Source organism: Ursus americanus, chromosome 36, assembly GCF_024610735.1.
Source record: "Ursus americanus isolate L20-20 chromosome 36, mUrsAme1.1.p, whole genome shotgun sequence".
Classification (NCBI taxonomy): Eukaryota; Metazoa; Chordata; class Mammalia; order Carnivora; family Ursidae; genus Ursus; species Ursus americanus.
In genome coordinates this window covers 17,959,189-17,985,433 of record NC_142162.1, presented here as the reverse complement: position 1 = coordinate 17,985,433, position 26,245 = coordinate 17,959,189, and the positions used below count along the sequence as shown (strand labels likewise).

The 26,245-nt window shown below is 44.8% G+C and overlaps 2 protein-coding genes across 2 annotated transcripts in view; one reads left to right on the top strand and one right to left on the bottom strand.

Annotated features, from left to right (window-relative positions):
* Positions 1 to 8,195, top strand: part of RYR3 (ryanodine receptor 3) — a 581,277-nt gene extending 573,082 nt beyond the window's left edge. Inside the window, exons 99-104 of the mRNA XM_045815782.2 lie at positions 1,293 to 1,427; positions 2,495 to 2,651; positions 3,659 to 3,723; positions 4,115 to 4,215; positions 6,327 to 6,378; positions 7,247 to 8,195. Of these exons, the coding sequence (XP_045671738.2) occupies positions 1,293 to 1,427; positions 2,495 to 2,651; positions 3,659 to 3,723; positions 4,115 to 4,215; positions 6,327 to 6,378; positions 7,247 to 7,342 (606 nt within the window). The 3' untranslated portion in view covers positions 7,343 to 8,195. The remainder of the gene's footprint in view (positions 1 to 1,292; positions 1,428 to 2,494; positions 2,652 to 3,658; positions 3,724 to 4,114; positions 4,216 to 6,326; positions 6,379 to 7,246) is intronic.
* A 400-nt stretch (positions 8,196 to 8,595) lies between these two features.
* Positions 8,596 to 26,245, bottom strand: part of AVEN (apoptosis and caspase activation inhibitor) — a 168,801-nt gene continuing 151,151 nt past the window's right edge. The window contains exons 3-6 of the mRNA XM_045815770.2: positions 13,989 to 14,059; positions 11,260 to 11,355; positions 9,587 to 9,947; positions 8,596 to 8,794 (exon numbers count right to left, since the gene is read on the bottom strand). Coding sequence (XP_045671726.1) covers positions 8,679 to 8,794; positions 9,587 to 9,947; positions 11,260 to 11,355; positions 13,989 to 14,059 — 644 coding nt within the window. The 3' untranslated portion in view covers positions 8,596 to 8,678. The remainder of the gene's footprint in view (positions 8,795 to 9,586; positions 9,948 to 11,259; positions 11,356 to 13,988; positions 14,060 to 26,245) is intronic.

The window sequence follows — 26,245 nt, the reverse complement described above, 5'->3', positions numbered from 1 at the left end:
CTGTGACAAGTGTACAACTACCTTGTAAGGTAGATGTTATGCTCATTTGACAGATAAGAGAACTGAAGCTCAGAGAGGCTAAGTATCTTACCCAAGACCACACAGCCACTAAGTGGCAGAACTAGCCCATTTCTTGGTGCAGAGTCCAGGTTCTTTCTGTTTCTAAAACCAAGTACGTTCTGTGAGGTCTGCTGTCCAAGGTTGGTAAGTCGTTATTCATCATTCAAAGAAGCCTTCGAATATTTTTCTCCTGGTATTTATCTCAGTACTCATGCCTACCCCCTTTTGTGTAGCAACTCGAAACCCGAGAGCAAAGATCTTATCTTCATGATGACTGCGATCTTCATCTCTTCCGGCTCAACGCCCCCGTCCCGTGTGGGGGCCACATGAGCAAGTCCCACATCACCCTCATTTCGAGTACTTCCTCCAGCCAGGAAATAAGCATGCCTATGACCCCTGCAAAGGTTCTAGGCAGATTTCTTGATTATGAAAAATGTCACTTCGCTAAACCATCATAAATCTTACGGCAGCTTCAAATCTGTGACTACTACCGACTCGTGGTTATCTATGAAAACATGTAATGTAGGGACACCTACCAGTCCAAAGAACCTTTTGAAGCAGCATTAGAGTAGAAGCCATATCGTGAAGCCTCCGCTCACTGCTATCTCTGCAAAAAAGCAAGGGCCCCTTCCTCCTAGCGCTGTCACCGTTCAGTCCTTAAAACCCTCCTTCCACTGCCGAGGCCCAGTCCCGTAGCCGGGGTATGCATCTGCTAGGGCTGCCGTCACAGAATACCAGGCTGCTGGCTTAAACAACAGACTTTTTTCCTCTCAGTTCTGGAGGCTGGGAGCCTCAGATCAAGTGCAGACCTGGTTTCCTCGGAGGCCTCTCTCCTTGGTTTACACCTGGCCACCCTCTTGCTTTTTCACTTGCTCTTTCTTCTGTGCCTGCAGCTCCTGGAGTCTCTTTGTGACCTAATCTCCTCTCGTAAGAACTCCAGTTAGACTAGAACAGGGCCGATTCTAAGTCCATCCGTCCAGTTTACCTCTTTAAAAGCCTGATCTCCAAATTCAGTCACATTCTGAGATGCTGGAGCAGATAAATTTGGGGGGAGACAATTTAGTCCACAACCCCCATCACTGTCTTCCTCCCATAGCCCGTTTTGTCCACTTGCAGTAGGACAGCCTTCACTGCCACCCCCTCCTCCGCCCCCTTTCCACCTCGCCTTCCTTTGTTCCTTGGAGTCTCCTGAGAAGACCCACCGCTCCTCCTGTCTCCCCCCCCCGCCCCAGCTGGCTCTGACTGTCGGGCTCCTGGCCGTGGTGGTTTACCTTTACACCGTCGTGGCTTTCAACTTCTTCCGAAAGTTCTACAACAAAAGTGAAGATGACGACGAGCCCGATATGAAGTGTGACGACATGATGACGGTGAGAGCCCACTGCCAACAGAGATTAGAGTGGAATACAGGTCTCCTCCGAAAGGGAGAAGTGTCCCAGACAGACAGACGGAGGGAAGACGGGTTGCAGGTGCACTGGTCTAAGCCCAGGTAGAAAGAGCACACTGTGGGGAGGGGGGTGGTCTCAGCCATCTGTGCTGTGTTGAAGATGGAGATTACCTCTATCTGAATGTGAATGCACCTGCATCTAAATTTCTTGGAAGTCAGACTTTCGTTCTTTGTCTCTGAGTTCCCAGGGTCTAGTCCCCTGAATCTGGTTCTCAAGTTATTTCAACAGGCCTGATGGGGTTCTTTCAGAAAAGCCACTATCATCTGAAAAAATGTCAGAGCAACAGTTTGGGGGGGGGAGGTGTTCCTGTCCAGCCAGCCGCTCGTGGGCAAGAAGGGCACAGCTCCAGGTGAGCTGGCAGAGGGAGAGCCCCAGTGTGACCAGCACACATCTGCACGCTGTCCCCGGCTTTCGCTGGTCACTGCCTTTCCGTCCGCAGCTCACCCCTCCAAGCAGGACAGACGGAGGGCGCCCCACTCTGGGAGCCAGCGCCCAGATGCCTGCACTGGCTCACATGCAGCCCCAGAGGAGAAACGGTCTTCTCACAGATGTGGCAGGAATCCCCGCCCCCCGGGGGCACAGAGGCTGCAGAGCCAGAGGCGGCCTTTTGCAGGGGTGAATGAAGGAGAGCCACTCTCCGGCGAACGCGTGTCCGTCAGCGCCCAGAGTTGTTTTAGTTTCCACACGCCTTACCTGACTTCTCCCGTACGTGTCAAATAGTTCAGACCCTTTTTTTTTTAATGAGCAAAGAATATCTTCTTTTAAAGGCTAAATGTAACAAGTCTTGCCACCTTCCGAGACCCTACACTGACCAGAGGGCATAGAGGACAGCAGCTAGCAGCACGAGGACTGATGTCACCACGGAGCGCCCCCCCTCCCCCCGCCTCTGCGCTGTCTGGGACCTGGTTGTGGGAAAGAGCTAATAACCATCTTGCTAGAAACGAAACTCTGTGACCTTGACCTGAATTGCCAGTGTTTTTCTTCTCTAGTGTTACCTGTTCCACATGTACGTGGGAGTGAGAGCTGGAGGTGGCATTGGCGACGAAATTGAAGACCCTGCTGGCGACCCTTATGAGATGTACCGCATTGTCTTTGACATCACCTTCTTCTTCTTTGTCATCGTCATCTTGCTGGCCATCATTCAAGGTACGGTTGCCAGTCACGTCAGGTACGAGCAAGGCTTATACCTGGTTCTTTGTCTTCCGGTGTCCATGACATTATACACAGAGGCCTGTACATTCGTTTACCAGTTAATTCAACAAAGATTTAGTGAGCACCTACTATGCACGCACGAGGCTAGACATAAAGCCAGAGATACACGCAGACACTGAGACAAGAAACGAGGATCTGAATGGAGGACCGCCCCTCCCCCAGCTCTGAACTCGGCTCCTCACTCTGCTTCCTGAAGATCTCCTGGGGCTGGTCTTACCCACAGCCTGTCTTCCCAGACAGTGTGGTGGTGAAGCAGCAGAGAGAGGAGCCATGAGAGACGGACTATGTTTCTTCGTCTTTTGTGGGGAGGAGTACTGATATTTTAGTCAATAGCTTGTCAGGACTTGGAGAAAGACAGTGATACACTTAGTTTGAGTCATGCCAAGTTGGGGGGCCTATAAACATGCAGGTGTTGAGGGCTAAGAAGCAGGTAACTGTAATAGGTCTTTCAAGAGAAGTCAGGAATGGAATGGGAGAGAAATAATAAATATAATAAGTACACATAAAATATAAATACAACAGTCCAAAAAGAAAACAACACAAATGGGATCCATCAGTGCTGGGGGTGGTAATCAAACATCTGAGCGTGGAGGAGACTTTCCAGAAAGAGGAACAAAGAAACTGAAGAGGAATCCTGATCCACACCAAGGCCTAAGCAGCTGGAGGAGAGGAAGAGCCAAAGGAAGACCGAAAACAGAATGGCCAAGCACCATAGAGCAGGGAGGGACTGGGGGAGCCACGTGGGTCGGGGAGTGAGCAGCTAGCACAGTTCTGCAGAAAGGCGGAGTAAGAGGAAGGAGGAACCGTGAGCCAGGATGCAGCATTTGAAAACACAATGATTTTTTTCTGATCTTGCGTTACTAGGTTAGCCTGGGAAAACAGTGTGGCCTCTGCCCTGAGCCCCCAAACAGATTCAACACTTTATCTGTCTTTGTATTTAGGTCTCATTATCGATGCTTTTGGAGAGCTAAGAGACCAGCAGGAGCAAGTGCGAGAAGATATGGAGGTAACGTTGGACTAGCTACGACTCTCTTTTTGTATCTTACAGCAAACGGGTTTTGTTTTGTTTTTGTAAATAATTGGGTCTGTTCTTACAAAGGGCCAGTCTTAGGGAAATGACCGACACAGTTTGTTTGCCATGCCCGTCCTCTGTGCCTGTCTGCCAGCTCTGGGCTTCACCCTCCCTGCTCTGCAGCCCCCACCCCAGCCTGCCTCCGCCGGGCCCCGCTAGCTAGGGGCTAAGGATATGACACCGTGAGGGAGGGGACTAAGAGCCAGAAGCATTAAAGAGAGAAATATTTTTCATGGTCTCTCCGTTCAGAGATCATCACCTCTTTCCCTCCCGCCTGTAACGTCACGTGTACTAACGCCTGTCCTGTTTCTCTTATTCGTCTTAGACTAAATGTTTCATCTGTGGGATTGGCAATGACTATTTTGACACAACGCCTCATGGCTTTGAGACGCATACCTTACAAGAGCACAACTTAGCCAACTACTTGTGAGTATCCTTGGTCAACAGAGGTGACGGGCTGGGGAAGGAGTGGTAGAGTAAGATAACAGCTATGTCATGCGGTTCCCCTCGGTGCATGCCATTTCTGCCTATTTCTCTGAAAAGTAGAGGCAATTAGGAAGAAACTTCAAGGAGTTCTGACGAGCTTGCCTCTTTGTCCATATTCTCTGCCTTTCCGTGTTTTGACAGGCCCTTTCCCTGGGCCTCATAAAGGTCAGCCCCCCCACCTGCGATTAGACCCCAGCCCTTTTTCACGTCCCATAACTACAACAATTTCTCTTTCCTCTACCAGAATTTTCCTATCCCCATGCAAGTGTTATTTTTTTAAATCCTAAACAAAGAACAAAGCTTGCAGCCCCACTATACTCCCAGCTCTTGCCCTGCTTCTTTCTTTCCCTTCCAGTAAAACTTAAAGTGTCTGTGCTTACTGTCTTCAATTTTTCTCTTCCCATTCTCCTTTGAACCCATCCCACTCAGGCCTTCCTCCCCACCATGTCACATTTGCTCCTATCGAGGTGGTCAGTGCGATGCATGTCGCTGGGTTCTGTGGTCACTTTGCAGGCCTCACCCTGCCTGTCCTCTCCTGGGCACACAAGCACCAGGACAGTGGGCGAGTTGTGGATGTGGGTGTTTCGTACTGATCTGTCCTAGCACTTGGGATAGAAGTGCTTGGCACCCAGAAGGTGCTAGTAAGTATTTCAATGTTCTGAGGTCAAGCTTTCACTCAGGAACAAGTTATTCAGAGCCTACTATGTGCCATGGCCTGTGTATAAAGCTTACAACTTAGAGAATCTGAATTGTCAGGTAATGTATATTCTCTAGAAGTGACCATTTTCAAGAAAAGAACAAAAGCTACTCCCTGGGCCACCTCTTCCCTTCTGGGTCTACATTTAGGAAAAACTAACCTTTAGGATGGAACAGGCCTAGCCTTTGGGAAAGGTATTATTATCAAGAAGAAGTGGCAAAAACTTCTCTTTTTGCCAGAATATTTTAATCCTCGTTGAGAGTTTTCATCTTAATGGAGGTGAGGAGGGATGTCCTTCTAGAGAAGGGGACCACCTGGCCCTTCGTCATGAGTAATGTGAAAGGGCGTTGTGATGCTGTTCCCTTCTACGTCTTCCCCTGGCACTATGGATTATAATCATCTCCCTTCTGGCCCTGTGCCCCACTAGCAGCGTGCTGGAGGAGAGACAACCCATCCTGTTCATATTCGAAACTCCCCCTAAAACTGGTGCGTTGTCAAATAAATGTGCTAGGAAATGACGTCCTCCATGCCCAAGTCTCAAACGTGATAAAGATATTGCCCATGCTTGCTTCTCAGTGGGATGAAGGAAAAGGGAGAAAGGAACCAAATATATTTATTGCCTCTGAAGCTATAGACCTAAGGAGACCCGACAGAATTTGAAATCTGGGGCTCAGGTTCTCCCCACCCGCAGTCTCACAGCCCTATCTTTGAGGGCACAAGACTGGCTCCTTTGGAAGCTGTCTCTGAGATCATGCAATGTGAGCTGGAAGATCAGCCCCAGCTTCCAAGGATACTTGGGTACGCCAGCTGAGCAGACAAACCCTAGACCCATCATGGTCAGAACAAGTGAAACGACACTAGTATTTCTCAGGTTTCCATAATACAAAACTCTTTCTGGAAGAGAACAACTTAGTAAGTTACATACTTTCCAGGACAGGTCCTTGAGACACACACAATTTCAGATCTACATTCACCCATTAAGAATCATATGTTAAGACTTTTGGTTACCATTTCATTGTTTAGGGTTTTTTATTTTAGAGAGAAAGAGCCTGCAAGGGGAGGGAGGCAGAGGGAGTGGGGGACAGAGAATGTTAAGCAATGTTGAGCCCACACGGGGCTCAATCCCAGGACCCTGAGATCATGACCTGAGCCCAAACCGAGTCAGCCACTCAACTGACTGAGCCACCTAGGTGCGCCAGATGAGGATTTTTTAAAAAGGTAGCCAAAATGCTTCCTCACAAGGGACCTTAGCTCAAGGTTTGGGAATGGTAAAGAGGATTTCTCCTCATAAAAAGACTAACCAAAGTAGTATTGTCTTTTTCTCACTTATTATACCTTTTCCCCCTTGTTCCAGGTTCTTCCTGATGTATCTCATTAATAAAGATGAAACAGAACACACGGGACAGGTGAGAAATAAAACTTAAGAATCGTACCCCTGCATTAGGAGTTTCCCTCTCAGAAGTCTTGAGGCTCAACAGAGCACAGGATGTCTGAAGTAGACACAGGACTTCATTAGTCTCAATGAACTTTTTTCCTCTGCATTATTCTGCCATCTCTTTGGGACCTAAGAAGCCAATATCTTCAGGCAACTCCAGTCTATTCCTGAAGACTCTCTGGTTATCCTTCCCAACTAACACTGACATTTTCTAAACCCTTATGGTTACTGCTTCAGAGTAGAATAGCTGGAGGTGGGAAGAACGTTACAGAGAAAAAGACAAGGAGGCGCTGAGTGGGCGGCTCTAACAAAGAGAGTAAAATGGTGAGAGAGAGATAACCACCTCATGTGTGGGTGACACAGGGAATGTGGAGGTGTGGGTAGTATGAGTGAAAGTTTGTGTCAAAAGGGATTCTGTGACTAAGTATGAGAACAAGAGGAAGAATACTCCAACATCATCACACTTGTAGGCAAACCTCACAGCCCAGACACTTGAGAGGTACCTGGTTCTAGAGCTCGGTGCTCCGGGCATCTGCCCGAGCTGGCACTCACTCCCCTTCATCGTGCGTTCTTCTGCCTTCTACCAATTAGAGTGTCGCTAGATCATTTTTACTTGCAATCACTGCACTGTGTTCAGTGTTTTGAGTTCGGGGGAGGATGGGGGGTGGAGAATGACTTTTTGTTCCTAAACTAGCCTGGGCTAGGAACACAGCAAGGAAGAAGGTATTAGTTGGGTCCCACCACCATTCTCCAAGGGAGACCTACAGAGTAGACACTACCTGGGGTTTAGCTTACTGCGGTTTAAAAAGAAGTACCTTCCGTTCCCATTATTATTCCAGGAATCTTATGTCTGGAAGATGTACCAAGAAAGGTGTTGGGATTTCTTCCCAGCTGGTGACTGCTTTCGGAAACAATACGAAGATCAGCTTGGGTAAATCAGAATCAAACTCCACAATTCTGGTCAACTTCCAGTGAAATGAATCCTTTTTATAGTTCTGCAAAACATTTGAAATGTGACCTATTTTAATGCCTCCCTTACGAGAAAGTGTTACAAATACGTGATATTTTGGAACTGATTTGGCTTTTTGTGCCTAATGGCCATAGCCCTGGGAGAGACAGCCTATCAAAATGTTAAAAGATGGCAAAGAATCAAGGAAAACTGTAGTTGAGAATACCTTCAAGTTTTTCAGTTCTAATGGAACTAAGTTGTTGCAATGGTGTCCTTGAGGAAAGGACTAGAAGTATGAAGTCTTCAGTGCACAAAACCTGAATTTCACACATTTGAATGTCACATGACAGTATCCACGAGTGACTCGTGGTCTGAACTACAAAAACACTTCTTTAACTGCAAATTTCTCCCATGGTACTTGCTAGTGAATGTATTCAGAATCGGCTTGAAAAGCTTTAAGCAGTTAAAGAAATAATAGAAAAAAACAAAAAAACCAACACTTTGTCGACACTGAAATATCGATTAAGTGCCTTAAAGTCTCTCTAGATATAGCTATGCAAATTTTTTATGTTTATGTTCCAGACGGACAGTTCCATTAACGAGTTGTGTTGCTCTTCCATCTTTATGAAACTGCACTTGAAGGTCATTCAATTTTTTTCAGTAACAGCTTGTCAACTGCTGTTATTAGAAGTACTGTACTGAAAATTCAGACAGATTTCAGTCTCATGCCAAATTGAGTACTGCTTTGTGGTCCCCTTGTAAGTAGTGGAGCTGCTGTGTTTAGGTGAATCTCCCTACATCAAAGGAAGTGCCCACTGCAATAAAGTAATACATACCAACCCCGGTGTCGGCCTCTTGTGACGTACCTCTTCTGGATAATTCTACAGCCGTACTGTGATTACTAGAAAAAGGGACCCGAGACAAATGGCCCAACACCCCACCCAAGAAAGAGAGGCATTCCAGAGACCAGCGTGCGTTTATTGTGGCCAAATCCATGCCTTGTTGCTGTTGTGCGAGCAGCACCTGCTGTGCTGCAGACGTGGGAAGGAAGGCGGCGGGAACGAGCCGTAACGTGCCCTGCCCTCCAGGAGTCTGAGGTCGCTAAGCCAGAGACAAGTGCGACGGCCTCTTAGATGTAGCGCTTCCGGTGCCCAGCAGAGAGGTAGGCGGCTACTGCGGCAGGCGAGACGGACCACACTGGCTGGGGGATGCTCGGACACCAGCTGTTCTGGAAGGACAGCCTTGGGCCCGCCCTTACCGCCAAGGCCACCAGAATTTGCTTCAGGCACTTTTTTTTTTTCTTTTTTTCTTTTTCTTTTACGTTAGGAAATCATGCTGTCCAGCCAGTCTTCAAGCTCTTCCTCAGTAACCGGTTTTGACGAACGCGGTTGCTCAGCTTCCGCACCCTGTCCCTGCATCACACACCGCTCAGCAGGACCTGGGGAAATAAGAGCCGTGTTAACGACTTCACAGTAGTCCCGAAACTGAGGGTTAAGGCTTCCGTGGGGTTTGTTCCATGATGGAATTCAGCCCTCACTATTACCGTGCTTACAAGGGGAAACGGTCCGCCACGGCTTCTACTCCTTAGGAAGATACAGTAATATCTACACAAATTAATAAAGGGCGTAGAGATTTGCTCTTCTATTCTGCAGTGGAATGTCACAGTTCACTAGTTTTCTAAGAAGACCAACAGCTCAGTCTTCTTTTTACTATTGCAGCAAGCCTGGGGAGTCTTGACAGGTTCTCAAATGCAGTGTGTGGCTGGAGCGGCCCCCTTGGCCTCCCCGTAGCAGGTGGGCCGCTGTCTCCCCGAGCACGCACAAAGGACCAAGTGCTCTTTTGTACAAAAATAAGATCGAAATAGCGAGCCAGAAGTCCGGAGAGTGGGTTAATGGGCCTGCTCAGATAGTCGATTAAAAGGTCTGCCGCTGCACAGTTGAGGGCCACGAGGATCTGAATGCCTTTTTCTAGCGCCAGGTGCATCTGAAGCCCCAGGTTTAATACTGCAGTTGGGCAGGCCGCAGCTCTGCAAGCCTGGCGTATCGAGTGAGAGGCATGTTGTCAGAAAGGTCAGCTCAGGGGGAAGCGGGGATGTGAGCCCAGAAATAGATGTCAGCCGACACCGCCAGATCGATGTCAGACACTGATGGAGAGGTGTATGGACGGGACGCGGGTGGGGCTGTTTGCACAAAATCGAGAAGACGGATCGGGAATAAAATGGAAGCCATACCTTTTCCTTCTTGGGCCACCTCCCCATCTTTCTCAGATTCTCGGTCCTGAGAGGTCTGGTCTGGTACGATGTTCGCTCCCTCTCTTACAGGTGCATCTAAACTAAGCAGCAGATCTAACTCTTCCTCCAAGTGGTCTGCTGCCGACTGCAGGGGGGCAGTGGGTTTCTGAGAACCCTTCGAGGGAGCGGGGCTTGGGCCATCTTTACCCAGGTACATGGGGCAGCCAGCAGCGGCGGATTTCAGCTCGGAGATGGAGCCCTTTCCTCCAGGCCCCAAGGGCCCTTTTAACTGCATCCCCAGTCCCTTGCCTTCATCATTTCTCTTTGGTTTCACCTGAGGAAGCTCTAAAGGAAGGGTGGTCTGGAAGAGAAGCATAATAATGGAGGTAAAAATCTGAGTCCTGCCCTATTTGCTTACGCAGAAACAAAAACGGAGGAAGCCAAACTTTGTGGAATAGGAAATTCAATTCAGACAGGAAGTTTGCAAAGGGTCAGGCATCTGCTCAAGTTGACTGTTTCAATTGCTAGGATCCTCTAACAATTAGTACTGCTCAGGGTTTCACTTTTTTAAAAAATGCAATCGAACCACAATTACATTGTGAAGCGCCTGTCGTCGGTCTGTTGGGCCTCCCCCTCTCTGTTCATCATTCATTAGTTGTTGTCTTACATTTGTATCTCCTACGCTTACAGCTCTAGCCCTTCATTCACAACTATAGATTTCTAGATCCAACTCCTATTTCCACTTCGAGGTCTCAGAGGCACGGACCCGTAACGTCCAAACCTGTCCTTCCTGATACTACCCCATCTTGGAAGGCCAAGAACAATTCTGTGCTTGCTCACTCTCCATTTCCAGTATTTTCCACGCCCTGCTAATTCTCCTTTTGAAGTACGTCTTGGTCGAGTCCAGTTCTCTGCCATCTCCTCTATCGTCACCTTCGTCCCGTCTACGCTGTCCCCCTGGCCCGCTGCAGCAGCCTCCTGGTTTGCTCGCCCTGACCCACCCTCCACGTTCGCCAACACAGACACCTGCTCATTCCCACAGTCCCCTCCGTTCTGCAGCCAGAAGGGTCCCGGGTAGCGTCATTCTCAGCAGTAGTGTTAAGGCAGACCTGATGGGGTCCCTCTTCTCTAGATTCCAGCTCCCGTGGTTTTAGCCTCCGGATCTCAGCTCATCTGACACTCCTTCAGGAAAGCCATTTCTAATCACACCAGAGTAGGTGGGTTCACTACTATAGATTCTCCTAGCACCTTACACTCCTCCCTCATGGGACCTACCACAATTGGAAAACTTGATCAATACTGTTTCCCAAAAGATTAAGCTCCATGAGACCAAGAACCACGTCTGTCTGATCGCCACTGTCTGCTCTGTGCTAACACAGAGCCCGGTGCATCAATTTTTGAGTAAAAAACCAGCCAGACTTTATACTTTTACATTTCCTTCCATTTGATCCTTCAAAATGTTTCAAATGTAAAATGTAAAAAAAAAAAAAAGAAAGAAAAACTCTCAAAATTATTTCATTTTCCCTTCAAGCTTTCAAAATGCTACCTTGATACCAAAGCCTCAGCTCTAGGAAAGGGAAAGCCAACGGTGGGACATCCTGCAGAGTGACACTTTTCACTCTCTTTCTTCTGCCCTAACCTGCACCAGCTGGCAGCGCTGTCGGGGTTTTTACCTGGACCAGTTCGGCAGCAACATTGAGTCGGAGCGAGAGAGGCAGTTCTTGAAGGGCTCGAACCAGTGATTCACAGTCCACATAAAATGCTGAATTCTATTAACAGAAAATTACATGCATATCAGGTGATGATTACAAATGACCTTTCAGAAATAAAAGAGAAGATGACAGAAGTAAATAAACCACCCACTGAAGTTACTTTTAGCAGAGAGTAAGTCCTATCATACATCACACTTGCTGGGGCTGCTCTTTCTATCCTCCCCCGTGTTAAGACAAGCAAAACCCAAGCCATGTTCTGGAGCCACAGTTCACACTGTGAGAGCAGGAACAGGGCAGCTATCACCCCCACATCAAGACTGCACAATAACCTGGAAACTATAGATGCTTTTGTAATTACTGGGAAATTGCAAGGAAAATAAGCATTTAATGGAATCGAAGTGGACCCCTCCCTCCAATTCAGACGGCTGGCCTTTGGGAGAGGAGGGAAGAGCCGTCTAAGCAGCGAGACAGGGCTGATCAGCACAGCCGCAGGAGCCTGTGAGGTCTAGGCTTCTGTTCCAACCGGAAAGCAGAGGCCAGACTTGCCCACTTGCTAGCCACACTGTGTGAGGCCAGTGCCGAAAGCTTCCGTTGACTCCTCTCCCATTCATGGAAGTCAAGTCCTATCCCTGGAACGACCTCCCAAATTGACAGTAGTCGAGGACACAGTCCAGGTTATTTCATGCCTTGATGACAGTCTAATGTCTACTTTCTGGTGCCCTGGCCACCCAAGAGAAAGAATAAACCAGAAGTTGGCTATAATGGCCTCACATCAGAGGCAGATACCACTGAGCACCTCGTCTACCAAAGACATCCCAGGCCCAGCTAGAAACACAGCTTATTGTAAATTCACTGGCTTCAAGTTAAAAGAAAAGCCAGGGGTCGCCTTGTCAGGCTGCATTCCATGGCAGGAATCTCTGGAATGTCTTGGGTACATGGGTTTACAGTGAGCGGGGTGGTGAGCTCAAGAAGAGCCTGACACGCAATCCAGACGCACTGTAACCCTAATCCCCACAACAGCAGTGCACGAGGACTGAGAGAAACAGTGTGGCTTTTCAACTGCCCTTCTGAAATATTCCCGAGGTGGCTAGCTCTTAGGTAAGCCATGTTGGAAGCACCAGAAGTGGCCCCTGACCCTGGAAAAAAGGAACTCACTTCTAAAAAACACAGTGTATTTAGGGAGCAGGACGGAGATGACAAAGCCCAGACAAGAAGGCAAGAAATTCAGTATCCATCCAGGCCTTTCTTCAGCCCTGCACTCAGCACCTTAAGGGCTGTGGTCAGACCAGCATGGCCAAGTCTTCATTTTCAAGTTTGAAGAAACTCTCTCAAACTCTCTCTCTCAAACTCAAGAAACTCTTTCTTGAGTTTGGTAGAAAGGTGTGGTCCTGAACACTTAACCCACAGGTAAGTCGTCACATGACACGCCCTCCCCACCGCCCAGGTACCTGCATACAAGCAGACCCCTCCTTCTAGCTGAGAAAAGAGCAAGGAGTTCACCTCTGCCATGCCTGCCACCATTCACCTGTTGCCCTCTTAGCTCCCAGACAGAAGGACCGTTGAGGGGTACAGGGGTCTGGCTAAAAGTGGCCAGGCTTCCTCTGCTCTCTTCTGCATCATGTGCGACACGACTGCAAGGTAACATCCTCAACGATGAAAAGTAGGGGCGTCGGGGTGGCTCAGTGGGTTAAGCACCTGCCTTCGGCTCAGGTCATGATCCCAGGGTCCTGGGATCGAGTCCCGCATTGGGCTCCTTGCTCAGCGGGGAGCCTGCTTCTCCCTCTGCCTGCCGCTCCCCCTGTTTGTGCGAGCTCTGACAAATAAATAAAATCTTAAGAAACAAAAAGCAAAAAACCAATGAAAAGTAGGCGTGGCTGCACAAAGATAAAGGGACTGACCAGGCTGTGCTTCTGAGCCATGTTCTGAATGTGCGTGTGTGTACTGAGCTGGTAGCAGAATGGGGAGGAGGGTGCCCTACATTTGGGCTTCGGGCCTGCTCCTCAGCCACATGTCAAACTGTGGACAGACTGTCAAATCACTGCAGCACACAGCAGGCGCTAGCCATGGAGTCGGGGAGGAGACGACAAGCCAGCACTGATTCTCTGTGCTCTTTAAAAGGTTAGAATACCTGTCATCTCTCCTATGGAAAGAATCAAATTGCACTTGGAAAATAACCGAAACTCCTTGATTAGAAAATATGGCATGAACACAAATCAAAGGAGGTGGTTAGGCTTTACGGACTCACCGAAAGAGTTCTGTGAGATTTGTTCTTACTGTGTAGCTTTGTTCCCCTCGCTATAGACGAAGAGTTATTAAAGCTATAAAATTAAGGATTCTTTCACTCAAGACCAAAAACAGTGTGAGGGGAAAAAATTAATTTTCAACCCTAAGGGAAATTTTCACAGAAAGGGAAAAGAAGGAAGGCCAAATAGCAAAGTAATTCACTCAAAATCATGCCTATAAACTATGAGTAATTCGCACAGATGGCCAGTTATACAGGTGAATTCTAGCTCCAAGGACCTGTATAATTTAAGCTCCCTGAAAATTTTCTGTACAGTTTAGGTAACTGAGACTAAACTTCTCATGAATCCTACCTCTCTTCTACCCCGAGACTATCTCAACAATAACGTAAAGGCATTAGTCTTCAGCCTTGAGAAGAGCCAATCCACAGTCAAGACGAACCACCTTACCTGTTTTGGACATGAAGCCTCACCATCCCACTCTTTCTCCTCAACAAACCGGAACTGTGAGAAGGAGTCCCCTAGGGATAGATAAAACATAATTTTATGCAAGAGCCAAAGGAAACACTCCGTTCTCTAAATTTCCCCTTGGGAATAAAAGTGCCAGTTCTGAAGAGCTAACTGTCCCGAATTCAGTGATAGCATTCAACAGAAGTTCCTGGCTCCCACTTCTTCACACGGCGATCTGGTCTGGTGGGCACCTGCAAATCCTGTTGGCTTCACACAATTCTCAGTAAGTCACCATCTACGTGCTTCTGGAGACAGAACTAAACAGGCTTGCAGACACGGCCATCGACTCATACTTCGCACATTTTCGTCTCATCTGCTTAATGTATGCAAGGAAACAGATATTTATCATTTGGGGAGTGGGCACAGCTGAAAAGCAGAAGAACAGAACTGAAGGAAAGACATTCTAGGCTGACAGGCTTAAACTGTCTCTTTGAGGTGAGATTATCAACCTCAACCATCACTCCAAAAGTCGCCTGGTTAGAATGTCAAATGCGAAATAAAACTCAAAGAATGTGCATGAGATTAGTTCCTGCGAATCATGGCGCACTGCTCTGAGCTCTTGGAATAAAGGAAAATGAACCTGTAAGATCAGCATAAACGAGTAAAAGGTGATCCTGGGCACCAAGCTTTGACACAAGGCTTATTTTGTAAATGCACACTTACTTGGTTATTTGTCTTAAGAACACCTAATTTATAGACAAAGAATTACTTCTCTGCCTCGCTTCAGGATTCCCAAAATGTGGTCCCACCCAAATAACCCCTGTTTGCGTCCTATTTCTTCAGGCTTTCTGCTTGAGTCAAACTCCTCTCACATTCCCAACACTCCTCCTCTTCCTTCCCAGCCTCCTTCTTTTTCCACCCTTCCCCCTGGTCCGGAAGACCCACACCCGTCTACCCATTCATATTGCATTTACACTCCCGAGACTCAGGTCAGAGCTGCTTCCGCCTTTGGGACACCTCTCACGTGATTTAACCCCAGAATCCATTCTTCTAAATTAAAAGAGGAAAAAGAAGTGAAGAATTCAAAATTAAAGAGACAAAGATGAAATCAGAATCTATACCACCCCCCTCATTTCCAAAACATGTGGGTCACACTAGGAACATTTAGCAAGATCAAATTCAAGGCAAAAAGGACCAAGAACAACACTATCACAGGAAAGGGGGTAAAATTAACACTCTTAGTCATCTGTGAATCAATTTGATCCCTCAAAAACTATGACATAAAGGATCTGAATAACATAATTAATAAGGTCATATATGCGCATAGAACAGATAAGTATACAGGTGCATGGATGTATTGTGATTATATCTGTATATTTTCTTTATAAATATCTGTGCAACATTACTTTTTAAAAAGAGCTACAAAAATGCCACAAAAACAACTCAGTAAATCCTAAAATGTAGCAGTCATATAAACCATATTTGCTGGTGAAACACATTTATACCACATAGAAGTAAAGGGTTAATATCTCTCATACAAAGAGCTTCTGCAAATCAACCAGAATAAAACCACCCAACAGAAAAAGAGGAAAAGGAGTGGAAATTAGAAATACCATTTGCGAATATCTATATATGAAATAAATGATAAATGAGTAAACTAAGAATCAATCTGGTAGATTTTTAAAACTTGGCCAAATACTTGAATACCTTATTCAGTGTTATTTTTAGCATTCCTGAACTTCTTTTTTTCCCCAACATGGCACTTGACCTCATGACCCTGAGAACAAGACCTGAATTGAGATCAAGAGTTGGACACTTAACCTACTGAGCCACGCAGGTGCCCCTATGCATTCCTGAACTTCTGTATTATAAATGGTGTTATGACTGCATAGACGACTGCAAAATATAATCAGCACAAGATAACAGTAATGCAAACAAGGGATGCTACACGTATTTATTTTTAGTATTTGAATATTCACTTTTAAATACGGGTAAGATTCCGGGGCACCTGGGTGGCACAGCGGTTAAGCGTCTGCCTTCGGCTCAGGGCGTGATCCCAGCGTTGTGGGATCGAGCCCCACATCAGGCTCCTCCGCTGGGAGCCTGCTTCTTCCTCTCCCACTCCCCCTGCTTGTGTTCCCTCTCTCGCTGGCTGTCTCTATCTCTGTCGAATAAATAAAGAAATAAAGAAATAAAGAAATACGGGTAAGATTCCAACAATGGCTAAATAGCTTGTTGCCAACTGATCCTCTTGCTGAGAACAAGTTAGGAACACTAGGCCGAAAAAAGCTACCAAGTGCGAACCCGAGTAAGAAAGGCCCCAGAAAGAAGAAAGCTAATAACATTTAGAACTGCATTTGTTCATTCCCAAAGGTGGTCCTGGGAAACTGAAGATCTGAGTATAAAGGAACAACCAGGGAGCCTGTGAAGATGCAGAGAGCTTCTGCTAGTTTTACTGCACGGGGTAGACAAAAATTGCCATTCAGGGCCCACGGATGAGGAAGGGTTGTGGAAAATCGAGGCTTTCAGGTGGGACCCCTCATGATTACATCTTAGAAGTGGGGACCAAGTAGGAATAAGCGAGCCCTCACACAGTCTGAGGCAAAGCTGTAAATCATCTTAACCTCTGATTCTGCCCACAAGAAGCCAAAGTACATCCTTTTTGGAGGAAAATGACATTATCAATAGACTGAAATTATCTCCACTATTTTTTATAACCAGTGTCCAAAATTCAATAAAAATCATCAGGCGTATCAGGAGATGAGACCAAAGTAACAGAAAACTAAGGGAGGGGGGGAAAACTAGAAAAAGATCTACAGGGATTAAGATATTAGAGTTATCAGACATGGCTTTTGTAATAGAGCAATGTAAAAATTTCAATAGGAAAATCTATAAAATCACAATGACATCCATGAAGTCCTCCTTGATTCATACAAAATACACACATAAAAAATACAAAGGAGAAAATGATCGAGAAAAATGAGATACCAAAAACAGGTTTTGTTTATAGTAATCAAACTTCAAAACGCATTTTTAAAATTCTAATAAATAGATCATATAGAGGCCAACTTGGAAAAGGAAGCTTGTTAAAATGTTAGACGGCTACAGAACTCTCCAATCGTGTCACTGAAGATGAAAGACTTCCGACTTGTCCAAAGGATGAATCCTGCATCAAGAGAGCTTCTGGATAACATGCTACCAAAGTTCTTCCTGCATTATACTGCACACGCACAAAAACAACGGTGCTCCTCTCCACCCTGGACGTCAGACGTCTGAACACGCAGACTGCCTTTACCGACAACCGCACGGTACCTCGACAGCGCATGCAATCCTGCTCCTGCGTTACTCTCTTGCTCAAAGAGTTCCCGGTCTCCCACACCAACGTGGTGAGTCCACACGGAGGACAGAACGGAAACCAGGCGGCAGGGACAGCTGACTGTGGCTGACCGTGGAACAAACGTGGGGAAGGGGGTCTTAGGAGTCACACTCACCAGCTCGGTGCTCACAAGGTCCTTATGGCACAGTGTGATGACCAGGACGAGAAAGCACAGAAGGACTACGGTACTTTCTTCCTTCTTCAGCCGAAGACGAATTTCATGAGTTACAAGCGGCTGGGGAACTGCCTTGTGCATTTCCACAAGCCCCTCAAACAGGACGGAGGAAGAGCTAGTTCCCGGGATACAGGCTGCTTGAACAGCAGCAACAAAACCCCGTGATGCTCTGCTTTGCAGATAAGAACGCCAAAGAGCCGGCCTGCTAAATCCAATATTCGCTTATTATTTTTTTTTAAAAGATTTTAGGTATTTATTTGCCGGGGGGGGGGGGAGAGCACAAGCAGGGGGAGCGGCAGAGGGAGAGGGAGAAGCAGACTCCCCGCTGAGCAGGGAGCCTGATGTGGGGCTCGATCCCAGGACCCTGAGATCATGACCCAAGCCGAAGGCAGACACTTAGCCAACTGAGCCACCCAGGCGTCCCCTCCAATGATCGCTTATTAAGAATGTAATTTATTCACCAGAATTTGCTAAATAAGGAGGGAGTGGCAAATTTAAACAAAGCTGACAGACTTTGAGAGTTCACGTTTTTTTTACATATAAAAAGTCCCTATCCTTCTATCCCAGAAACAAGCTGAAGTTGGTGTGCACGAATGAAAGCCAAGACATAAGTGATACCGAAACAATTCTGCTACACCCTGGAAGTCAACGACATGACTGCCACAATTTTAGACCCAAAATTAATGAATTTTTTTTCAGCCAACTACTTGTGTGAGGCAGCAAAAATGTTAGAAAGTTAGATATACGTGTTGGCAGCTATCTTCAGTATGCTTCTGGAAATGTTTAGAAAGAATGGTTCAAGCAGTGCGCGATGCTTCCGTTCCTGGGCTTCCTTCAGTCGAACTCAGGATCATCACACAAATCTCCAAGGCCAGTGGTTAGTGAGGAGAGAGGTCTGACCTGGTCTAGAACCTAGTCCTTACCTAGTTATTATCGGAGAGGACAAGGTTAGTTGCCAGGGGACAACTCACTATCAGCAGTACCAGACTGTAGTAAGAGACAGTAATAGCAGGCCGTGGGGGGAAAGGAAAACGCCTGTATATTTTCAAAATTAAAGCTGACTATGAAAAACTTTTATTAAAAAATTTCAAATTTTGTTGAAATTTCAGATTTTTGTATTCCAGACATCCATTCTATGACACTGATATTTAGCTGTAGTTTCAGCTAAATATGACTTAACACTTGACCATTTGGCCAAAATGTGTATTCGGCATGCCTCCGATATTCAATCAGTGACATTCTATGAGGCATCTAAAAACTAAGGTAGCTTACGTAACGTACAGCACGGTGACTATTGTTATAACACTGTAGTGCGTAATTCAAAGTTGCTAAGAGATCTTAAAAGTTCTCATCACAAGAAAAGATGTTTAACTACGTATGACAACAGATGTTAAGTAGACTTGTGGGGATCATTTTACAATATTTACAAATATTATGTTGTACACCTGAAGCTAAATAGTGTTATATGTCAATTATACTTCAATTAAAAAAAAAATAAGGTAGCTTTAGACGTACTGACATGGAAAGATTATCTCAACTGTTACATGTTGGAAAAATCAAGTTTTAGTGCAGTATAAATAATATATATATGCAGACACACACATACACACAGTATATACACATACATATGTGTGTATCTATCACAAGAATACTAATAAATGCATAGAAATAAACCAAGACCATTATATACCTATTTTAAGAATGATTCTCTCTCAGAGGGTGGGATTGAAGGAGACTTTTCCTTTCTGCATAATACATTTTATCTAGTTGAATTTTCCTTTGTAAACAACAAGCACATGTTACTTTTGGAGCCTAGCCAGACAGAACTTGTAAGGAAATCTAGAAAAAAAGCTAAAATTTCTTGAGGGCAAGACCTTCTCAAAGTGCACTTAAGACAAAACATGCACAGATCTCATTGGCTGGAACCACAGAGATCATTCATTCTAACCCCCCCTTGATAGAACAATAAAGAACCTTAGGTCTAGAGAGGCTCAGTGGCCTGACCAAGGCCACATGGCCGGTTCATGGCTGGACACCAACACCTCTTGGCTCCTACCATTTATTATTATACCTATAACTAGCGAAGTTATTTCCACTAGGCTTCTTGGCTCTCTGAGCTCCCTAAGCCACAAACAAATAACAAATATTGATGACATCTGATATACTGTTTGATACACTGACATGTTTGAAGATATGAAAATACAAACTCAAAAATAAAGAATTCTTCATTTTAGGAAAGGAATCACTTCAGGTGTTCCTTTAAGTAACTACTATATGGCTTCTAAAAATGAAACTAAGTTTTATAGAACTCTGAGTACTCTGTTAATGATGGCATTGGAGAAATAAAGCGAATATACCAACTCTGTCACTGTATTAATAATACCCAGGATTCTCACTCTGCCTGACTTCTCAGATCGGTCTAACACAGGTCTCAGAATCAGTGACAAAGTGGACACTACACTTGTTAGGATTCTACGGTACCAATATGCTTTCAAAAAGCTTACCATCTAGTCCCAGGTAACACAGCTTTGAATTAGCAGCTTACCCTTTCAGCCCACCGGCGGAAGAGTGAAAGTACTTGATATAACCATAAAACCCTCCAACGGAAGTTCAGGTGGGATTACAAGGAACAACCTTTATGTGGAGAAAGAGAAACTTTGCAAAGACTTCCATCTTCGACAATACACATCGGGTGTATGTGAAGACTGAGCGTGAAAGACGGAAAATGTGCCCTTCTAATAATTCAGTAGTTGCAATTCCCATAACTGACATCTGTCCTAGGTATTTGGAGCTTTTTCTCACAAAACTGGCCCAGACCTCTGTGGTGCATCCCTTCAGAAACCAACTCTAGAAAGAAAGAGGAAGGGTTCACTAGAGCTCTGGATGAATACTGCATTTTAAGCTCCATTTTCCTGGCTCTTCTTTATTTTCCCCACAGCCCTTGGAATATGCCCTCAACCGGGACACATGTCTCTGGGAAGTCATAGGCTGACAAGTTCACGACCTTCATAAAAAGAGGGTATGCCCCAACAGTTACCACAATGGCTGCTGTAGAAAATGAAATGTACCTTTTTTTCTCTCTGAATTTCTCTATTCTCATCTGTGAGAGATGACCTATTTGGAAGGTCAAGGGGGATCCTAGGTCCGCAGGCTGACACAGATCAAACCAAAGATGACCCGTAGCTCAGCTTATAGGACATAAAAAATCTTTGCTATCCAATCTCTAGCTTCCGTGGATGAACATTCTAGATGTAGATATCAAGCACTTGGATATTTACTGTAAAACAAAGCAACAGCTAACACTGTCCTTGTGAGGAAGATTATACAAGCCTCTGCCGTGATTAATGAAAAAGCTAGCTTGAGCCAAAAGAACGAGAGGAAAGGAGGATCTCTCCTCCTGCTCGACAGTGACCTATAATTAGCTTTCTCACCAGGTGTGGGGCCCCAAAAGCCCCTGAGCATCAAATATCCACACTGAGCACGACATAATAAGATGTGCCTATCTTTCCAACGCCCCTAAAAAGTGGCTTCCCCATCCGCATGGATCGTGTGGAAGGAAAAGCCAAATACACTCGAGTGCCGTACGAGGGTTCTACGCTTTATGAGAGAAGGGTGCTGCTGACGTTCTAGAATTTAGAATCTAGCTGTTTTCCCCAAAAGTGGTTGGTGAATATTCTGTTAACCCTGTGCCACTGTCGACAATCTAGTAAAACCTCTCAGATCAATTATTTTCTGAAACAAGACCAACATCAAATCCCGGCACAGAATTCCAAGATGAGAGGAAATGATCAGACACAGCAAAGTAAAAAAGAGAACAGAAGGACCAGTCCTCAGACAGGCAATGGAATCATGAGATGAGATGTTAGAACTAACCTGTGGTAAAATAACGTATCCATTAGGAGTAGGTCTGGTTGCGTGTAACGAAGACCTGAGAATTTATGGCTTAACCAAGATAAGAAGTTATATCTAAATCAACCAAATGAAATCGAGACTTGGGCGGTCAAAGGCTGGTCTGGGGACACCTTCCAGTTCATTGCTCTGCCATTCCCATGAAGACCCTTCTTGTCAGGCCTCAAGATGATGACCAGAGCTCCTGCTATCCCACCAAAATTCCAGACAGCAGACGGAAAAAGACTTAGGGCCAAAAGGCATGTATCCTCTGTCTGTTATATTTCCCTGGAAACTACCATTGGACTTTTCCACTTATTTCTCTTTGGCCCATAACACTATCATATTGTTTTATCAAGCTACAAGGAACGCAGGACAATTAATTTCTTCCCAGGTGGCCATGAGCCCAGACAAGAATCAAGGGTTTGAAAGGAAAGCGAATGAATTTGGGGTGGGAAGCAAGTACCGCTGACCTTGACTAACATGGTTCTGAACTGCGCAGGTTTGCTTCTGCGCTTTGATAAATACCATAAATGTATTTTCTCCTAGGATTTTCTTTAAAATTTTTTTTTTAATCAGAGAGACAAAGTGCACAATCAGGGGGAGCAGAAGGCAGAGGGAGAAGCAGGCTCCCTGCTGAGCAAGGACCCCGATGCAGGACTCGGTCACAGGACCTTAGGACCATGACCCGAGCCAAAGGCAGACACCTAACTGGCTCAGCCACCCAGGTGCTCCTCTCATAGGATTTTCTTAACGTTTTCTTTTCTCCAGCTTACTGTATTCTAAGTATACAGTACATAATACATATGCAAAATACGTATTAATCAGCAGTTTATGTTATCAATAAGATTTCCAGTCAACAGCAACCTATCAGTAGTTACATTTGAGGGAAAGTCGAAAGTTATACAGGGATCTTCAACCGCAAGGGGGGTTGGCACCCCTAACTCCGTGTTGTTCAAGGGTCAACTGTACTCTGACAAATTACCAGAAGGTCCTACTCAAGGGGTAGTTACTTAACAAGGGTCCATTGCTACTATAGTGATTGTGCTCACTGAAGCGGGAGTTGTCTCCAATCATTTCAATGTAATAAATGTTAACATCCAAACTTCTTAAATAGTAGTTAAATTAACTTTAGAAAATAACATGCCTTTCAATTTTTTTCTCCAATTCTGAGAGGAAGCAAGTGTGGGAAAAATTTCTAGTTTCCAGCATAATGCAAGAACTTTTTAAAATAAATACTGTTAATAAATACATACATACATACTGTCTACTACCTTTCTCAGGGAAAATGGGCATATGTGAAATTAAACAACAATAACTTCAGGAGTAACAATTCATTTATTTGGTAATTTTTTCATTCTTTCATACATTTGTCAGCACAACTACGTGCCAAACACTACTGGGTACTAGTACTATAAATAGATAAGACACACACCCTGTTGTCCTTGCTCTAGGATTCGGAGTTGAACAAATCAAGAGGGGACTACAAGAAACAGAAAAACACAAGATTTAAAGGAAATCTAAATTCGTTCCCCAAACTCTAGAAGGGTTTGCACTCTCCCTTGTTTCACGTGTCTATACACATTATGGTGTGCGCATGGTGCTGACTTACTTAAAAGTTTCAGTCCACCCGACAGTTTACTTGTACTTTACAGCCTGACACCCAAACGTTAGTGAAAACCATCACACAAACCAAAGTTTCCAGGTCTAGCATCTGATGTAGACTGTCCTCTAATGCCATCAGCAATCTCACAATGACACACAGTTTACTTCCAGAGGGAGCAGATGGGGAAGGAAAGCTAGACCAATGCCCAACTGTCATGATCTAGGAAATAGCCTGACATCTGCAGAACGATGTTCAGATTCACACACACACATGCACTCACCCACACCCCGGTACAGTAATACAGAGAAATGCACAATCCCACTAGTACGGTGATACTCTTTTAAAGATCATTTTGAAACTCAGTAATGTGGTCTCATGGCAGAGCCAAACTTCACCTGAATTTCATGGCTGACCCCTTTCACGGTCATCCATTGCTCCTCATTATCTCATTTTCTTGTCTACACGGAGTACTTCTTTTTGAAAGTCAATCTACTCTTATTATTACATACGTCTCTTAAACATGGTAATTTCTACCTTAACCTGCTCAAATTTTCTTCTTGGAATTAAAAGTTCTCTGTCAGGGGCACCTGGGTGGCTCAGTCGTTAAGCGTCTGCCTTCGGCTCAGGGCGTGATCCCGGCGTTCTGGGATCGAGCCCCACATCAGGCTCCTCCGCTATGAGCCTGCTTCTTCCTCTCCCACTCCCCCTGCTTGTGTTCCCTCTCTCACTGGCTGTCTCTCTCTGTCAAATAAATAAATAAAATCTTTTTAAAAAAAAAAAAGTTATCCATCAAGGTTGATGTTAAATAATTAAAATCCTCAATCCCTGCAATTCCCTGATGAAACCAATGGCTCGAAGCATACCCTCAGAGGATACCATGGGGTTTGCGGGAGAAAATGTCTGAACCCCATTCTATCAAGAATGAGGTTGTTTTCCTACAGACTATAGTTAGAGACGCAGAAGGGCACTATATTATTCTTAAGGGAAGTATTCAACAAGTGGATATGACAATTATAAATATATATGCCCCCAACAGGGGAGCAGCAAGATACACAAGCCAACTCTTATCCAGAATAAAGAGACATATAAATGAAAATACATTAATAGTAGGGGACCTCAACACTCCACTATCAGAAATAGACAGAACACCCTGGCAAAAACTAAGCAAAGAATCAAAGGCTTTGAATGCCATACTCGACGAGTTGGACCTCATAGATATATATAGAACACTACACCCCAGAACCAAAGAATACTCATTCTATTCTAATGCCCATGGAACATTCTCAAGAATAGACCATGTTCTGGGACACAAAACAGGTCTCAACCGATACCAAAAGATTGAAATTATCCCCTGCATATTCTCAGACCACAACGCTCTGAAATTGGAACTCAACCACAAGGAAAAATTTGGAAGAAACTCAAACACTTGGAGACTAAGAACCATCCTGCTCAGGAATGACTCGATAAACCAGGAAATCAAAAATCAAATTAAACAATTTATGGAGACCAATGAGAATGAAAATACAACAGTCCAAAACCTATGGGATACTGCAAAGGCAGTCCTAAGGGGGAAATACATAGCCATCCAAGCCTCACTCAAAAGAATAGAAAAATCTAAAATGCAGTTTTTATATTCTCACCTCAAGAAGCTGGAACAGGAACAGAGGGACAGGCCTAATCCACGCACGAGGAAGCAATTGACCAAAATTAGAGCTGAAATCAATCAAGCAGAAACCAGAAGTACAGTAGAGCAGATCAACAGGACTAGAAGCTGGTTCTTTGAGAGAATCAATAAAATTGACAGACCACTGGCAAGACTTATCCAAAAGAAAAGAGAAAGGACCCAGATTATTAAAATTATGAATGAAAAAGGAGAGGTCACGACGAACACCATTGAAATTGGAAGGATTATTAGAAATTTTTATCAACAGCTATATGCCAATAAACTAAGCAATCTGGAAGAGATGGAATCCTTCCTGGAAACCTATAAACTACCAAGATTGAAACCGGAAGAAATTGATTCCTTAAACAGGCCAATTAATTATGAAGAGATTGAGTCCCTGATAAACAACCTTCCAAATAACAAAACTCCAGGCCCGGACGGTTTTCCTGGGGAATTCTACCAAACATTCAAAGAAGAAATAATACCTATTCTCCTAAAGCTATTTCAAAAAATAGAAACAGAAGGAAAGCTACCAAACTCATTCTATGAGGCCAATATTACCTTGATCCCCAAACCAGGCAAAGACCCCCTCAAAAAGGAGAATTACAGACCGATTTCCCTAATGAATATGGACGCCAAAATCCTCAACAAGATACTTGCTAATAGAATCCAACAGTACATTAAAAGGATTATCCATCACGATCAAGTGGGATTCATACCTGGGATGCAAGCGTGGTTCAATATTCGCAAATCAATCAGCGTGATACATCATATCAACAAGAAAAGACTCAGGAACCATATGATCCTCTCAATCGATGCCGAAAAAGCATTTGACAAAATACAGCATCCTTTCCTGATTAAAACCCTTCAGAGTGTAGGAATAGAAGGTACATTTCTCAATCTCATAAAAGCCATCTATGAAAAGCCTACTGCAAATATTATTCTCAATGGAGAAAAGCTGGAAGCCTTTCCCTTAAGATCAGGAACTCGACAAGGATGCCCACTCTCGCCACTATTATTCAACATAGTACTAGAAGTCCTTGCAACAGCAATCAGACGACAAAAAGGGATCAAAGGTATTCAAATTGGCAAAGAAGAAGTCAAAATGTCTCTCTTTGCAGATGACATGATACTCTATATGGAAAACCCAAAAGAAGCCACTCCCAAATTATTAGAAGTTATAGAGCAATTCAGTAACGTGGCAGGATACAAAATAAATGCTCAGAAATCAGTTGCATTTCTATACACGAATAACGAGACCGAAGAAAGAGAAATTAGGGAATCCATCCCATTTACAATAGCACCAAAAACCATACGTTACCTTGGAATTAACTTAACCAGAGACGTAAAGGACCTATATTCTAGAAACTATAAATCACTCTTGAAAGACATTGAGGAAGACATAAAAAGATGGAAAGATATTCCATGCTCATGGATCGGAAGAATTAACATAGTTAAAATGTCCATGCTACCCAGAGCAATCTACACTTTCAATGCTATCCCGATCAAAATACCAAGGACATTTTTCAAAGAACTGGAACAAACAGTC